General features: G+C 41.5%; 1 protein-coding gene and 1 non-coding gene across 2 annotated transcripts; one reads left to right on the forward strand and one right to left on the reverse strand.

Moving 5' to 3' along the window:
- Nucleotides 1-2,254: 2,254 nt before the first annotated feature.
- Nucleotides 2,255-14,587, forward strand: LOC121572677 (semaphorin-4A-like; the record flags this gene model as incomplete). Its single annotated transcript, XM_041884701.2, has 13 exons — nucleotides 2,255-2,415; nucleotides 2,522-2,584; nucleotides 2,694-2,792; nucleotides 2,998-3,100; nucleotides 3,264-3,383; nucleotides 5,123-5,250; nucleotides 10,906-11,087; nucleotides 11,297-11,432; nucleotides 12,200-12,389; nucleotides 12,565-12,680; nucleotides 12,808-12,971; nucleotides 13,214-13,284; nucleotides 13,419-14,587. Coding segments are annotated over 13 exons (2,336 nt in total), but the record flags the coding sequence as incomplete, so codon positions are not given.
- Nucleotides 3,928-3,980, reverse strand: LOC121573121. Its single transcript, XR_006001989.1, has one exon. It is a non-coding gene; the product is annotated as a U7 small nuclear RNA (small nuclear RNA).
- Nucleotides 14,588-18,640: the final 4,053 nt, after the last annotated feature.

Consider the following 18,640-nt stretch of genomic DNA (forward strand, 5'->3'; position numbering starts at 1 on the left):
TAAACTTTTTATTTTATTTTATATTTTATATTTTTTACATGCATTTAACCCTTTATTTTTGGCACAAAACTGTCTACATATACTGTACTTCCATTCATTTTTTTCAACTGGTACCGGGAACCTTCAGACAAGTCTTGTGAGGCCTGTGGGCGTCCTAGAGCAAAACAACCGACATGTACATGTTTGTGCGAAAATGAATCTCTAATCACCTGATATTTAATAATAATATTCAGAAATGACTTTGTCAAAGCAACAAAATAACTAGGGCTTGACAATGATGGTGAAAACTTGGAGAAATGTTGGGGTTAAGTGGGTTGAAATCCTCCTAGAAGTCAGAGGTTGCACTTTATCAAGTCTTTATTCATAAAAAAAATCTGATTTATTGAATTCTCCATGTGGTCTATTTTAACAGGGCATGGCACTTTATTTAATATAACAGGCTTTTAAAATGCAATATTGGTGCACAATTTCTACTTTAAAATATCAAAGGGCCGCAAAAGGCACTCTTTGTGGAACGACCCAAGTAATGGTGATGACGAGAGGAAGTCAGACGATGCAGGCCTCAGCTTTGCAACACCTTTGTCACAAGTGTGGAACAAAGCTCTTGGCACAGCCAGACTCACACGCTTTCAATACGCACCCTGTGCTCGTGAGGAAGTCCTCTTCAAGAACAGATCATTCCACAACCTCCGCCTCAATCTCCATCCAGGTATTCCAGCCGGTCCTGTTGAGAGGAGCACCCCCATCATGGCACATGGGAGCTTGGCCTGCCGTCTCTCTGCTCTACTGGGGCTTCTCCTGACCCCTTCCCTGGGGTTGGAACCTCCACGGATCTCCTTCCCCCTCGGTTAGTAGAACATTTGGTGAATTATTGTTTTTTCATGTCCATTTACTAGGATTTGGGTTTTCATGTATTTGCATGTGTGTGTGTGAATCTAGCAAATATGTAACTCTAGCATTCAGGCAAGTCAGATAATATTATTTCACGTTTATTTCATGTAAATATATAATTTCTCAGGATATAATATGACCAAAACACTTTCTCATGTTGAACCGCTGAGACATGTTGCAACTTGGCAAAGAAAACATGCTTATTAGCTACCTTTTTGGGTAAATTGCTATCTGGCTCCTCTGCAAATCATTCAGCTTGTGGCTGTATGCACTTCACTTGAGTTTCAGTTTGTGCCTCTTCCGCTAAACCTAAAGAAACAACAGTGGCATGAAACACGATGGCACAATAGACACCAAGGCACATAACCTAAGCCAGGGGTTCCAAAACTCTTTCACTCAGGCCCCCCTTCCAGCATTGGAGAACATCCCGCGCCCCCCTCCCCTGCACGCATCTGCGCCACGTCTATTTATATGAGCACAAGCACTGTTAATGACAAACTGTTCACATCTCTTTTGTTGGTGGAGAGAACATTTTGCATGTTTAAAGCTCATTTCCTGCAATTCTACACATTTTGTCATGGGGTGCAGAGAAAATGTTGCAGTTTTAATGCTACATTTCTTGCAATTCTATAGATTTTGCCATGTCTAATGTATATTTAAATGACACAAACATTACAACAAAATCTATGGGCTAAAAAACCTAGCTAAAAAAACTTTAGCTGACATAGTTGATAACTAATAATGTAAGCATACTGTGTCCATAAAAAGTATATAGGTTGTAGGTTGGGAGCTTTTGTGAAAGACATAGGCTAGTTGATCTGGACATTTCTGACAAGCTATAAATAGCTCTCTAAGGTATGCAATGACTGACATGATGAGGAATGTCACCTTGTGCATTCTACTATTACAACTTTCAAGAGTAAGTTGAAAGCAAGACCCCCGCGATGATAGATTCAAGACGATAGATTCAAAGGCCAAACCACTCTAAATCTAAAAATAAACTGTGCACAGCGCTACATGTTCAAAAGTGAGACCACATAGAGTCTGATGAGCTTTTGTTTGTATATATATATATATGCAGTACGTATGCCGTTTTACAATGGTTGTGGTACAAAGAGATGAGAATATGAGCTAACTCTCACAGTCTAAAAGTGAGCACTAGCTGCTATAGTATGGAACCCCATTATAACTTCTTAGCTGTGGTGGCTGCTGGTGGTGGTGGGGGGTGGGGGGGAGAGGCTTATTGAATAAATGGAAGGGTATCAAACACAATGTATCAATACCCATGGTCCGATGTTTACTGGTGGTCCACACAATAAACATACATCCTAATCATAACATTTTTATTTGCCTTTCCTTTCAGAAAGCACAGAGAGACCCCTTCCCTTTTTCAGCAACCCAGACATTAGAAACACTACCACACTGTTGCTAAGCGACGACGGCTCCACTCTGTTCGTAGGGGCACGAGATGCTGTGCTCTCATTGGATGTCAGCCAGCCTGATGTCATTACCATGAAGACTAAAGTAGGCACATTAGAGCGGAAGAGGGAGCTATCTATATTTCATCAGATAAGTTTATAAAAGGTTCCAACAGTCTTATGGATATTCTCGCTGTCTGTTTCTCCTATAGATGGAATGGAAGCCATCTCCATTGGACCTAAACATGTGTACCAGTAAGGGCAAGAAAAACACGGTATTCATTGTGGTCCTCATGCACTTAAATGCACGCACTTGCCTTCACAAGAAACCATGGGAACCACTCTCACCTCTTTGATATCTGCCTATGTACTTACTTTCCTCAGACGGACTGTCCCAACTTTGTGCGAGTGCTGCAACCCATCAATGCCACCCATTTGTATGCCTGTGGAACATTTGCATACAACCCTCATGATACCTATATTGTAAGACTCTACACTCTCCTAATGCCTTCTGTTCTTCTCCTTCACGTCATATTTGGATAGACTCTGAGTATTCATATGATAATGAAACCTATAGCACACTTTTAATGACCCTTCTCTCTTTTTTCCACTTATGGTCCTATAATTCCTCCCCTCTCCCCCTCTCTCAATGTGTCTGTCTCTCTCCCTTTCTCTCTCATTCTCTCAGGACAAAGACACTCTCACCATGGCCAAAGTCCCCAGCAAATACAATGAAGCAAGAGGTCGCTGCCCATTCAACCCATATCAAAGAAATACAGCCATCTCTGTTGGTGAGATGGACAATTGTGGAGAGCCAATTGTAGCTGAATTAGTGGACTGCCTTCGTGACGAAGCCACATGATAATTGCCAAGAAGACACCAACACTTCCCCAAAAATTCTGTATTTTGTTCTTGTCACTCAGATACCTCAATTTTTAACATGTTTCTCTGTAGATGGTGAGCTTTTCACTGCCACTACAAATGACTTCATGGGTAAGACACCAATGGTCTCCCGCCATCTCAGTAAAGATGGTCGCCCAGATGTTAGCCAGGATACCTCAGTGAACTTGGATGGTGAGTGGTCTTCAACAAATAGAGATCAATAGTATTGACATATTTTTGTTGGCACTTACTCCACCATTGTTCGTTGGCCAAAGCCTATGGAGGTTTTGGAGGGTTTTTGGATAAACACCGAAGATAAGGTCTGTGTTATCCCACATAAAAAAATTATATAGTATACTATGGTATATGTACATACTAGAGTATTCACTGTAGTGTTTTTGCGGACTTAAATGTAGTATTCACTGTATAGTTTTTTCGGATTTAAATGTAGTATTCACTGTAGTGTTTTTGTGGACTAAAGTCAGCAGTGAATATTGTAGTATTTACTATAGTATACTGTAGTATTTACAGTTAACTATAGTATAAATACTGTAGTAAAAGAAAACTGTAGTATATACTATTGTGATGAATGTAGTTTTTTTTTATGTAGTATACTGTTGTATTTACTATACTGTTTTTGCAGACTGTAGTATACTGTAGTATTTACTGTAGCATTTTTGCAGACATTATTGTAGTATTTACTATAGTGTTTTTGTTTTATCTTTGACATAGAAGTGCAGGCTTTCTCCTTGAGGAAACCTACTGGAGAAATACTAAAAGAGCACATTTTCCATAACCTGTCAGTAGGTAGGACTGGGCTCTGAACGGATAGTTCAGAGCTTCTGCTCTTTTCTATAACCTGTAGGGAACACAATATATTGGCATGTTGGTTCTTACTTATGGGTGGCACAAAATGGGAAATGGGGAAGGGAATGGAGATATGCTAATTGAATACTGTAGTATTTACTATAGTTTAAAAAAGTGTAGTGTTTTTGCGGATACTACTGTAGTATTTACTATAGTATTCTACAGTATACTACAACATTCTATAGTAAGCACTACATGATTGTGGGATACTACAGTGTGTAGTATAGTTTCTACAGTATATTATAGTTTACTATAGATTTCTATAGAAAGTACTGTAGTATTCTATAGTAAACTGTAGTCTTTTTTCATGTGGGTAAACACAGGCATGGAGATCTTATATGTTTTGTTCTATAAGATAATCTTCATCAGCTAACGTCACTTTTTGTGAATTTTGAATCATTTATGTATTCAAAACAAGTACATAAAGGCTTCATAATTCATAACGGTCATGTTAACTGACTGATATTATCTCATAGAACAAAACTTATAAGATCTCCTAAGCCTGTGTTAACCTCAGACCTTAATTTCTAAGTTTATCCCAAAACCCCATTCTTTCCCCATTAATTTCCCCCATAGGAATGGCCGAACGTACCAGAGGTGACTTATTTCCACTTTTTAGGACTACAGGCTGTGCTGATGTTGCTTCCAGAGGCAGTTTTGAACTCGTTTTTTTTTTTTTCAGAGTGTTGCAACCGAGGACAGACGATATCTACACAATACGCCTGTGAGCTTGTGTGGCCTACCACTTCGCAGCCATTGTTGCTCCTAAACGTTTCCACTTCACAATAACAGCACAGACCGGGGCAGCTCTAGCAGGGCAGAAATTTGACAAACTGACTTGTTGGAAAGTTGGCATCCTATGACGGTGCCATGTTGAAAGTCACTGAGCTCTTCAGTATGGGCCATTCTACTGCCAATGTTTGTCTATAGAGATTGCATTGCTGTGTGCTGAAATAGCTCAATAGCTCATTTGAAGGGGTGTCCACATACTCATGTACTGTATCTCCTGTCTGTGCTTGAATAGCATGTTGTCTGAGATGTTTGTGTAATTCCCTTGATTTCAGAGCCCACTTTCATCAGTTCCGCATCTGACACCAGCGAGGGGAAGGTGTACTTCTTCTTCAGTGAAGTGGGAAATGAGTACAGCTTCCTGGATGAGTTCAAAGTATCGCGGGTAGCCCAGGTCTGCAAGGTAAGTAACAGGATGGGGCTTCGATTCCATTTAATATAGGAGAAATCAACATAAATCCAGTTAATGAATTGGGAAACAAATCCTCATTGAATATAATGTGTTAACTTCTCCAATTTAATGAATATAAATTAAATTAATTACCTAAATTGATAGAGTAGGAATTGCCCCCTAAGCCTGATGAATGGTAGGCCAATGTCCCTCCCCATTCTCCTATAGCTGATCAACATTCATGCACAGATTTACTGAGTAGGATATGAGAACCCTCTTGAGATGCACATTCTCTTTTTCACAAGCCAGAAATGTTACTGCTTCCTCTGTGATTACTGACAGGAGAGTATTTACAGTGCCTTCAGAAAGTATTCATACACCTTGACTTAGTCCACATTTTGTTGTGTTATAGCCTGAATTAAAAATTGATTAAATGATTATTTTTTTCTCACCCATCTACACACAATACCCCATAATGACAAAGGGAAAACATGTTTTTAGACATTTTTGAAAATGTATTGAAAATACCTCATTTACATAAGTATTCACACCTGAGTGAATACATGTTAGAATCACCTTTGGCAATGATTACAGTTGTGAGTCTTTCTGGGTGAGTCTCTAAGAGCTTTACATACCTAGATTGTACAATATTTGCACATTATTATTATTTAAAATCTTCAAACTCTGTCAAGATGGTTGTTGATCATTGCTAGACAGCCATTTTCAAGTCTTGCCATAGATTTTCAAGCTGATTTAAGTCAAAACTGTAACTAGGCCACTCAGGAACATTCAATGTCATCTTGGTAAGCAACTCCAGTGTATATTTGGCCTTCTGTTTTAGGTTATTGTCCTGCTGAAAGGTGAATTTGTCTCCCAGTGTTGGAAAGCAGACTGAACCAGGTTTTCCTCTAGGATTTTGCCTATGCTTAGCTCTATTCCGTTTCTTTTTATCCAAAAAAAAAACTCCCTAGTCCTTGCCAATGACAAGCATACCCATAACATGATGAAGCCACCACCATGCTTGAAAATATGAAGAGTGGTACTCAGTGATGTGTTGTGTTGGATTTGCCCCAAACTAAGGCTTTGTATTCAGGACATAAAGTTAATTTCTTTGCCACATTTTTTGCAGTTTTACTTTAGAATATTTGTTATTCTGTACAGGCTTCCTTCAATCTGTCATTTAGGTTAGTATTTTGGAGTAACTACAATGTTGTTGATCCATCCTCAGTTTTCTCCTATCACAGCCATTAAACTCTGTAACTGTTTTAAAGTCACCATTGGCCTCATGGTGAAATCCCTGAGCGGTTTCCTTCCTCTCCGACAAATGAGTTAGGAAGGACGCCTGTGTATTTGTAGTGACTGGGTGTATTGATACACCATCCAAAGTGTAATTAATAACCATGCTCAAAGGAATATTCAATGTCTACTTGTTTTATTTGTAACCATCTACCAATAGGTGCCCTTCTTTGTGAGGCATTGGAAAACCTCCCTGGTCTTTGTGGTAGAATATCACTGCTCGACTGAGGGACCTTACAGATAATTGTATGTGTGGGGTACAGAACCATGAATAATGATGAGTAAGCGTTACAGATGCACAAATATCATACCCCGCCGAAAATGCTAACCTCCCCTGTTATTGTAATGGTGAGAGGTTAGCATGTCTTGGGGGTATGATATTTGTGCATCTGTAGCTTTCTCACTAATCATTATTCACAATTCATTCAGGGCTATCCGTAATCATGGTAGCATCCAAATTAATGTAGAAGTGTTTCGAAATATATTCTATTCTTATATACAATAAAAGTGACTCCAAAGTGGCACAATACATTATTTACCATTAATTTCTATTGGGTACAAAATAATCTTTAACACAACCAAAACAAACAGCAAATGCATCCAACAAGTTTGTAAAGTCACAAGCTTGATGTAATCATTGTGTGCTAGGAATATGGGACCAACTACTAAACTTTTGACTACTTTAATACACATACAGTGAGGGGAAAAAAGTATTTGATCCCCTGCTGATTTTGTACGTTTGCCCACTGACAAAGACATGATCAGTCTATAATTTTAATGGTAGGTTTATTTGAACAGTGAGAGACAGAATAACAACAACAAAATCCAGAAAAACGCATGTCAAAAATGTTATAAATTGATTTGCATTTTAATGAGGGAAATAAGTATTTGACCCCTCTGCAAAACATGACTTAGTACTTTTGGTGGCAAAACCCTTGTTGGCAATCACAGAGGTCAGACGTTTCTTGTAGTTGGCCACCAGGTTTGCACACATCTCAGGAGGGATTTTGTCCCACTCCTCTTTGCAGATCTTCTCCAAGTCATTAAGGTTTCGAGCCTGACGTTTGGCAACTCGAACCTTCAGCTCCCTCCACAGATTTTCTACGGGATTAAGGTCTGGAGACTGGCTATTCCAGGACCTTAATGTGCTTCTTCTTGAGCCACTCCTTTGTTGCCTTGGCCGTGTGTTTTGGGTCATTGTCATGCTGGAATACCCATCCACGACCCATTTTCAATGCCCTGGTTGAGGGAAGGAGGTTCTCACCCAAGATTTGACGGTACATGGCGCCGTCCATCGTCCCTTTGATGCAGTGAAGTTGTCCTGTCCCCTTAGCAGAAAAACACCCCCAAAACATATTGTTTCCACCTCCATGTTTGACGGTGGGGATGGTATTCTTGGGGTCATAGGCAGCATTCCTCCTCCTCCAAACACGGTGAGTTGAGTTGATCCCAAAGAGCTCGATTTTGGTCTCATCTGACCACAACACTTTCACCCAGTTCTCCTCTGAATCATTCAGATGTTCAATGGCAAACTTCAGACGGCCCTGTATATGTGCTTTGCGGGCGCTGCAGGATTTTAGTCATTCACGGCGTAGTGTGTTACCAATTGTTTTCTTGGTGACTATGGTCCCAGCTGCCTTGAGATCATTGACAAGATCCTCCCGTGTAGTTCTGGGCTGATTCTTCACCGTTCTCATGATCATTGCAACTCCACGAAGTGAGATCTTGCATGGAGCCCCAGGCCGAGGGAGATTGACAGTTCTTTTGTGTTTCTTCCATTTGCGAATAATCGCACCAACTGTTGTCACCTTCTCACCAAGCTGCTTGGCGATGGTCTTGTAGCCCATTCCAGCCTTGTGTAGGTCTACAATCTTGTCCCTGACATCCTTGGAGAGCTCTTTGGTCTTGGCCATGGTGGAGAGTTTGGAATCTGATTGATTGATTGCTTCTGTGGACAGGTGTCTTTTATACAGGTAACAAACTGAGATTAGGAGCACTCCCTTTAAGAGTGTGCTCCTAATCTCAGCTCGTTACCTGTATAAAAGACACCTGGGAGCCAGAAATCTTTCTGATTGAGAGGGGGTCAAATACTTATTTCCCTCATTAAAATGCTAATCAATTTATAACATTTTTGACGTGTTTTTCTGGATTTTTTTATTTTTATTCTTTCTCTCAATGTTCAAATAAACCTACCATTAAAATTATAGACTGATCATTTCTTTGTCAGTGGGCAAACTTACAAAATCAGCAGGGGATCAAATATGTTTTTCCCTCACTGTATAAGTGAATTTGTCCTAATACTTTTGGTCCCTTAAAATTGAGACTAGGTACAAAAAGTGCTGTAATTTCTAAACGGCTCACACGATATGGATGAAAATACCCTCAAATGTAATCTAACAGCCTGCACTTTAACCTCATAGTCATTGTATAATTTCAAATCCAAAGTGCTGGAGTACAGAGCCAAAACAACAAAACATTTGTCATTGTCCCAATACGTTTGGAGCTCACTGTAATTCCACTTTGATATTATGGGGTATTGTGTGTAGGCTAGTGACACAAAATCAAAATTTTAGTTCATTTTAAATTCAGGCAGTAACGCAACAAAATGTGGAGAAAGTCAAGTGGTGTGAATACTTTCTGAAGGCACTGTAAAAGTCCAGAGGTGTATTCAGAACACTCAAAACAGAGGGCCCCAGAAAGTGAACTATAGTGCCTTCGGAAAATGTTCAGACCCCTTGACTTTTTCCACATTTTGTTAGGTTACAGCCTTATTCAAAAATTGATTACATAGTTTTCCCCCCCTCATCAATCTACACACAATACCCCATAATGACAAAGCAAAAACTGGTTTTGGACATTTTTTGCGAATGTATAAAAAAAAAAAAATGGAAATGTTACATTTACATAAGTATTCAGACCCTTTACTCAGTACTTTGTTGAAGCACCTTTGGCAGCGATTACAGCCTTGAGTCTTCTTGGGTATGACGCTACAAGCTTGGCACACCTGTATTTGGGGAGTTTCTCCCATTCTTCTCTGCATATCCTCTCTAGCTCTGTCATGTTGGATGGGGAGCGTTGTTGCACAGCTATTTTCAGGTCTCTCCAGAGATGTTCGATCAGGTTTAAGTCCGGGCTCTGGCTGGGCCACTCAAGGACATTCAGAGACTTGTCCCGAAGCCACTCCTGCGTTGGCTTGGCTGTGTGCTTAGGGTTGTTGTCCTGTTGGAAGGTGAACCTTCACCCTAGTCTGAGGTCCTGAGAGCTCTGGAACAAGTTTTCATCAAGGATTTCTCTGTACTTTGCTCCATTAATCTTTGCCTTGATCCTGACTAGTCTCCCAGTCCCTGCCGCTGAAAAACATCGCCACAGCATGATTCTGCCACCACCATGCTTCACTGTAGGGATGGTGCCAGGTTTCCTCCAGACGTGACGCTTGGCATTCAGGCCAAAGAGTTCAATCTTGGTTTCATCAGACCAGAGAATATTGTTTCTCATGGTCTGAGAGTCTTTAGGTGCCTTTTGGCAAACTCCAAGCGGGCTGTCAAGTGCCTTTTACTGAGGAGTGGCTTCCGTCAAGCCACTCTACCATAAAGGCCTGATTGGTGGAGTGCTGCAGAGATGGTTGTCCTTCTGGAAGGTTCTCCCATCTCCACAGAGGAACTCTGGAGCTCTGTCAGAGTGACCATCGGGTTCTTGGTCGCCTCCCTGACCAAGGCCCTTCTCCCCCGATTGCTTAGTTTGGCCGGGCGGCCAGCTTTAGGAAGAGTCTTGGTGATTCCAAACTTCTTCCATTTAAGAATGATGGAGGCCACTGTGTTCTTGGGGACCTTCAATGCTGCAGAACTGTTTTGGAACCATTCCCAGGATCTGTGCCTCGACACAATCCTGTCTCGGCGCTCTACAGACAATTCCTTCGACCTCATGGCTTGGTTTTTGCTCTGACATGCACTGTCAACTGTGGGACCTTATATAGACAAGTGTGTGCCTTTCCAAATCATGCCCAATCAATTGAATTTACCACAGGTGGACACCAATCAAGTTGTAGAAACATCTCAAGGATGATCAATGGAAACAAGATGCACCTGAGCTCAATTTCGAGTCTCATAGCAAAGGGTCTGAATAATTATATGAATAAGGAAGTTCTGTTTTTATCTTTTTATACATTTGCAAAACTTTCTAAAAACCTGTTTTCACTTTGTCATTATGAGGTATTATGTGTAGTTTGCTGAGGATTTGTATTTATTTAATCCATTTTAGAATAAGGCTGTAACGTAACAAAATGTGGAAAAAGTCAAGGGGTCTGAATACTTTCCGAAGGCACTGTATGTCATGATTATTACTAAACCAATATGTTGTCCTTGGGTGTGTCAGGATGACATTGGGGGAGAGCGAATTCTGCAGAAACGCTGGACTTCCTTCGCTAAGGCCGAACTTCTCTGTCAGCCTCCCAAAGAGCTGCCTTTCAATATCATGCAGGATGTGTTCACCCTCGCTCCATCAGAGGGCTACCCCACACAAGATATTATTTTCTATGGTATCTTCACATCCCAATGGTGAGCGAGAGCATGCAAATGTCTCTCTGCATATGTGAGATGAGATGTCTGGAGGTCTAATGAGATGACCAAACAATTGTGCCAATATTTGGGTTAACTTTCTCACAAAAGAGTTGTTTAAATATTTTTCTTCCCCCTCTTTCACATCTCTCTCTCCTGCTGGCCTCCTAACCTCTGTCTATCTCTCTTCTCTCCCCTTCCACTCCCAGGTCAGTGGCTTCAGGGCAGTCTGCTGTGTGTGCCTTTCGGCTTGGGGACATCAAGGATGTGTTTGCTGGGAATTACAAGATATTCAAAAACCGCCAATGGAGTTCTCACATTGACAAGAGTAGCAACCTGGGCAAGGTGTGGATGGGCCATTCCTATACTGTAGAAGTATACACTGAGTATACCAAACCTTAAGAACACCTTCCTAATATTGAGTTGCACCCCCCCCCGCTTTTGCCCTCAGAACAGCCTCAATTCGTTGGGGCGGGGCAAGAACTCTGCAAGGTGTCGAAGCGTTCCTCAGGGATTCTGGCCCATCTTGGCTCCAATGCTTTCCACAGTTGTGTCAAGTTGTCTGGATGTCCTTTGAGTGGTGGACCATTCTTGATACACACGGGAAACTGTTGAGCGTGAAAAACCCAGCAGCGTTGCAGTTCTTGACACACTCAAACCGGTGCGCCTGGCACCTACTACCATACCCCGTTCAAAGGCACTTAAATCCTTTGTACACAATCCATATCACAATTGTCTCAAGGCTTAAAAGTCCTTCTTTAACCTTTTTCCTCCCCTTCATCTACACTAATTGAAGTGGATTTAACAAGTGACATCAATAAGGGATCATAGCTTTCACCTGGATTCACCTGGTCAGTCTGTCATGGAAAGAGCAGACATTCTTAATGTTTTGTATACTCAGTGTAGGGTATATGGGCAGGGTTGAGAACAATGTCCTTTCTAAGGATCCATTCTCATGGCTTACCAATTTTTTTGCAGAGTGGCTATAATAGATTTATATAGTTGTAGATTTATGGACTTGTGCAATTAGCCTAATGACCAAATCCTCTTTACCCCCTGTGTTTCCTGTGTGGCAATTGTAATAACTGAGTTTATGGGCCTTTTGTTGTCAGTGTGGGTTGGACAATGCCCCAGACAGCACTTTAATGGCAGTCAAGGAAAGTTTCCTAGCCAGTGGAAATGTGCGTCCGATGGGCAGAATACCAGTCCTCATCTCCCCTGACCAGCGCTACAGTCGGGTATCTGCACTACGGACACAAGCGGCCAATGGACAGGACTACACCATACTCTTCCTGCTTACTGGTGTGTCAATAGTTATTTTCAATCTGGACATTGCTCTTCAATCTTGTTCTGTCAACTACTGTCCAATTGCTCATGTGGTGATACGACTCCCATCCCAAATTCTATGGCAGATTATTTTGTCACAGCACATTTTCTTTTGGTTGCAACTTTTGTCTTTCACTCTTCTCTTGGTCAGAGTCTGGGATTCTCCACAAAGCTGTACTGTTGAACAAGGATACCCACATCATAGAGGAGATCCAAGTGTTCAGACAACCACAGCTGGTGAAAAACATACTTCTCTCCACCTCCAAGGTACACATTTGTTTAATCTTAACTTTTGTCAATGTATGTTTTCAATGGGCATTTCTCTGTATACTGTGTACTGTCTTTGGCCTTTCATCCACTAAAACCCTTTTGATGCTTGTTCCTCCTATTGCAGGGTGTGCTTTATGTGGGGACCTCTGAAGGGGTGACCCAGGTGCCTGTGTCCCAGTGCCCATCCTATAAGAGCTGTGCCCAGTGTGTTTTGGCAAGAGACCCCCTCTGTGGCTGGGACCCTGCCAGTGGACACTGTGCCAGTGTGTCTGCCATTCCAGCCAATGCGTGAGTGCAACTTTAGATCTTTAGATTCATCACTGGCCTCCATATACTGCTGGTTCCCTGTGGCATTTCCATCCTTTAAAAAAAGCCTAGCCTCTCAGCCTAGCACTCATGCATGTGTTTGTGCATTGACGAGAACACTGTCAAGGCACCAATGTTAATGGACATTCCTCTCTCTGTCACCTACCTTTCCATCTCTCTTTCTCTCACTTCATCTTTGCATTTGTGTGTGTTGTTGTTGTCAGCCGGCAGGATGTGGAGCATGGCAACGTGACGAAGGAGTGTCAAGGTTCCCTCACAGCCAAACCTCTGCCAGGTGATCACTACAATCAGACACAAGTGTATTGGGATTATAAAGTAATAAAACCAGTAATAAACCATCATATTTAAGCATTGATTGCTCTCTATGTATAACTCACTAATTTGTCTGTGCTCACGTTCTATCCCCAGTGGAGGTATACGCACAGCTAAATGAAGTAGTGAGGTTGAAGTGTTCCACATCCTCCAATCTGGCAACCCTGAGTTGGAAGTCCACCAAAGCAAGCGCTCTGCCCCACCTATTCTTTCACTATAGAGATGAGAGTCTGGTCTTCCTGGCCACACCTGACACCTTCGGAATCTACCACTGCATCTCTGTGGAGAGGGGTTATGAGGAGACAGCAGCTATCTACACTGTGAGACAGAGTGTCTCCCCTCGGGCCATTGATACTCCAGCTGTTAAAATCCGGATCACCACAAACATCCAGAGGACCACAGAGACTAAAGACCAGATGACCACCATGATGGAGACTCCAAGCGACACTGAGGAGAAGCTAGACCTCATCACCTTTTGGGAGGATCCAGTCATCACCACAGACGTAACCACAACCAACAAGACTCCAGACATACAGTCCAGGACTGAGAACCTAGAGGACAAGACCCCAAACACCAAGTCTAGTACTGAGAAGCCAGAGGATATGACCCCAGACCCCCAGTCCAGCAGTGAGAAACCAGAAGACATTGTCAACCTCAATGAACCCTCAACAGCCAAGAGTTACCATAGTGAACTGGTGGCAGTATCATTTCTCCTGGCTGTGTGTGTTTGTGTGCTAGTGCTGGGAGGGCTCTATGGGTGGCGCCAGCAGGGCAGATATAAATTGGGCCCCTGGGACACTGCAGAAGGGGGATACAAGGAAGAGGAGGACCCCCTGGAATGTGATCCCCCTCTGGGCAGCAACAAAGTCTCACCTCCCTCTATAAAGGAAGCAGAATGAATGGACTCAGAGAAGATATCTTTCTTCATCGAGTGTCAGTTGTTTTCAACAGGCATTTAATGACAACACATCAGCTGGATTCGATCTTGTTGAAGATCTATAAATAAGTACATTTTTTAAAAGTGTGTTGGGGGGGGGTGAAAGGCATGTTTGTATATACTGTACGTGTGGAGCCTATTTGTCCTCAACTTAAACACAGACAGATAATGCAAATGTTTATTAATTTCAGATGACATTTTTTTTGTAATTCTACATTTCCTCAGCTGCCATTTTTTTCTATAGGCTACAGAACAAGTGGTCTTTATTATTGTAGGAATTTATATTGTTTTTTTACTAAGCTTACTATAATAAAAAGGAGAAATTACATTTCTGAATCTTTCATATTTCTTGGCTGTCACCAAATAATAGGGGACATGCATAAAGATGGCGGCCCCCATGTACTTAACACAAATGCCTCATTTGCTTAGATAGCCGTATTATGCAGTGCTCTCCATTACTGTTTTTTTAGTATCTGCATTAGCACAGTTAAAAATTCCAATCATAGCTCCTATAAGGCAGTAATTTGAAAAAGTACATTGAACAATACCTTGCGCTGTAGCTAACAATAGTGACCGTGTTCGAAAGCATCAAAATGACTACAGGTGACATAATGTTGACACTGGTATTGTGCTGGAGATAATGAAAATGAGGTTGAAAAGTGAAGGAGTTGCCCTATAAATACCCAGTCGTTAACACCAGCAGATGATCTACAAATCACATTGCATCATAAATAACGACTCATTGTTATTTGTAGATCAGTCAATCATACACAATTAACCAATGATACATTGCGGTTTTGATCCTTTCGAACACAGCCAATGGGTAGTGCCAGAGACAGTGGCGATTTTAGCATGTAAATCTTGGTGGGGCAAACAACAATTTTTTGGGGGGGGTGCATGCCAGCAAAGCCTCAACACAACACTAAACAATACATTAAATGCACTATAACGGTGACAAACGGTACCCACAAACTGTTAGGGCCTACATAAAGCTGTCCCAACAGTAGAGTCCCAACACCTTACCACTGCTACACCTGGCTATCAGCGGAGCCTTGTCTGGCAGCGAAACAGTTAATTCAGCCTCATTTACTGCCTTTAAAAAAAACATAGCTGATATGGCTGACTTGCTTAAACAAATGTTGTTTCTACTGACAATTGAGATGTACAAACTATGGCATAAGGGGACGACAAGCGGATAAGAGGCAATCCGTAATTTTGATTAAGACGTTAATGAGCGAGCTAGGACGGACGTAGACAATATAACTATTTGTTCAGCCCTTTTGAAATGTACAGTGACAGAATTCAGAACATGGGCCGTTCTTACAGTATTCTCCCTGTACACCAAGTCAGAACCGTAGGATAAATAAAGGGGGTATATAAGCAGACAATGAAAGCTCTTACAATATTCGATGATTATGTTTCTCTAAAACAGGTTATAGGCTACATGTGTACCACCAAGTCAGAACAGTAGGTGAAACTAAGAGGGGAAAATAGACCAAATTATTAGGGTGAAGCACATGGGCTACTAACAGCTTACTACACAACATACACTTAGTATTACTTTCTTAGCTACAGTATACATATCTCCCTGGCATATTACATAATTTATGCAGCAGCATATAATACATTTTTGGACTCACCTTGTTGTGCTGTGCTCACTTGAACAGGAAGGTGGCACGGCGGTCCTTTGTGGGCAAATTTTGTCATCAAACTTTGTCATCAAAGCCTGGCATTCTCTGGATTTATGGTGCTTTCAAGACAACTGGGAACTCTGAAAAAAAACAAGGTCGAATCATGATGACGTCAGTGATCTTCAGGTTGTAGCTCTAGAAAGAGGCCCAAGTTCCTGACTTACAATTCGGAGTTGGATGACCATTCAAAACATATTTTGCCAGTCGGAGCTTGTTTTTCCCCGAGTTCCCAGTTGTCTTGAACTCACTGAAGTCAGATTTCCCAGTTCTGAGTTATCAGTTGTTTTGAGCGCTGCAGAAGTCATGCTGGATTGACAGAATGTCCAATGTTGAAAGTTTATCATTTTAAGCTTGGAAAAGAGACCTTTCAACCCAGAATTGGTACCACACACCCACTCGACTGAATAGCAGGCTAGTGATTGCTTTGCAATGCTTGCAGTTAGCCACTAATTCCTTCCAAACCACTCATTGATGAATTTGCGATTTCCAACTTGTTGTGTAATGTTTATGTCCAATGGCCGATGAGCACCGACACGTTTTATCTATAATTTCTCTTCATTATTTATCTTCATATGACAAGGATTAAAAAGGATTTGCCAGTAGATTGTCGACTTGATTCATGATGATGACTGCTAGCTAAGATTTTGAAAGTATGATGTTGACATGATCAGTCCAATCAAAGCTACTGTAGATATAATGTGATTTGATGTCATTTTATCTGTGGCCAATGAACTTGAGCCTTCTTGGATGGGCACTTCTAATGTAACTCAATGGCAGCACCCAATGGGCTTGAATTTTTTTGCTCTACCCTTATATTTGGAAGTGATGTAGTGTCCCCATGAGTGACAGAACACTAAGCCAATCACGGCGCAACTAGAGAACATTACCAACCCCTTGCTCTGTATTTTCCGCTGGCTGCCCCACCACCACAGAAAGCACTGAGCTAGGCTAAAACACCTACATTTTGGAGCTGCCTTACTCAAGAAAGCAAAAAAAGAGACCATGTTTGTATGGAGGCTTTATTAACTCAATGATTCTTTTTTTTCACATTGTTTGCAAACTGATATGTGACACGTATTAATGCCAAAATAACATGCAAAATAAGGCACAAAAAAATGTGGGGCTCTGCCCCACCTGCCCTTACCGTGCAAAGCTGTCATCAAGGCAAAGGGTGGCTACTTTGAAGAATCTCAAATATAAAATATACACTTTTTTGGTTACTACATGATTCCATATGTGTTATTTCATAGTTTTGATGTCTTCACGATTATTCTACAATGTAGACAATAGTAAAAAATAAAGAAAAACCCTGGAATTAGTAGGTGTGTCCAAACGTTTGACTGGTACTGTACATCAAACACATGCTTTCAGGTGTTTGATGCCATTCCATTTGCTTTGTTCCAGCCATAATAATGAGCCATTCTCCCATCAGCAGCCTCCCTGCCTTAAACCACACTCTTACCCTAACCCTTAACTAACCAATACCTTAACATTTTTAAATGGGGTGACATCATAGTTGGGACGTCCCAAGGAAATGCTTTTGACTTTCCCATAAAAAATTGACAGAACTTTAAGGAAGTAGGTGTAGAGGTAGGTGTGTTTTCTAGTAAATGACCCGGGGCATGGGGATATTGGCAAAGGCATTACAGTATGAAGATTTGCAGAAACTGCGAAATCCCCGATCACGCTTGTAGGCTATGACATTGCGACGTTGGCTAATTCCGCGTTCAAAACAACTGGGAACTCGGAAAAGTACGAGGTAAAATCATAACGCCAGTGATCTTAAGGTCGTTAAATCGCAGCTCTAGCAAGAGGCCCGAGTTCAAATAGATTTTTCCCAGTCGAAGCTCGTTTTCTTTTCGAGTTCCCAGATGTTTTGAACGTACCGAAGTCGGAGATTTCCGAGTTCCGAGCTCCCACTTGTTTTGAACGAGGTGGAATTCCGAGTTGGATGACGGTTCAAATAGATTTTCCCAGTTGAAGCTCGTTTTCTTTTTAGAGTTTCCAGATGTTTTGAACAAACTGAAGTCGGAGATTTCCGAGTTCCGAGGTCCCAGTTGTTTTGAACTTGGTTGGAGTAATAACATGTTCAAATGCTTAAGACATTGGCTCGAATCTATGTTGTGCCTTTTAGATTTCGAGAAAATTAACAACTAAGGAATTATTTTTCACTTCTCTCATTGATTTATCAAACCCCGGCCTGGTATGATTCGCAAGCGTTCCCAGAAGTCTCGCGATGTTGCGTCTCTGTGTTTATAAACTGTGATATTGGTGCTTTCAAGACAACTGGGATCTCGGAAAACACTATAACAGATCATGACGTCAGTGATCTCAGGTCGGAAAGTTGCAGCTCTAGAAAGATGCCCGAGTTTCCGACTTGGAATTCCGAGTTGGATGACAGTTCAAAACGATTTTTCCCAGTCAGAGCTCGGTTTTTTCCGAACTCCCAGTTGTCATGAACGGACTGAAGTCAGATATTTCCGAGTTCCTAGTTGTTTTGAACGCGGCATATTATATAATTAAAAAGCAGATGCATCCGGGATCTGTAAACATTGAAAAAGCAGTGTAGATTATATCTTGGTTTTTCCGTTAGCTGTTCCTGCACCTAGAAAAAGTGGACAAGGGGTAAATTGTCACAAATGTTGGCTAAATTAATGTTGATTAGGCGATTTATGTTAACAGCTGTATGC

This window comes from Coregonus clupeaformis, unplaced genomic scaffold (assembly GCF_020615455.1).
Source record: "Coregonus clupeaformis isolate EN_2021a unplaced genomic scaffold, ASM2061545v1 scaf0757, whole genome shotgun sequence".
Lineage (NCBI taxonomy): Eukaryota > Metazoa > Chordata > Actinopteri > Salmoniformes > Salmonidae > Coregonus > Coregonus clupeaformis.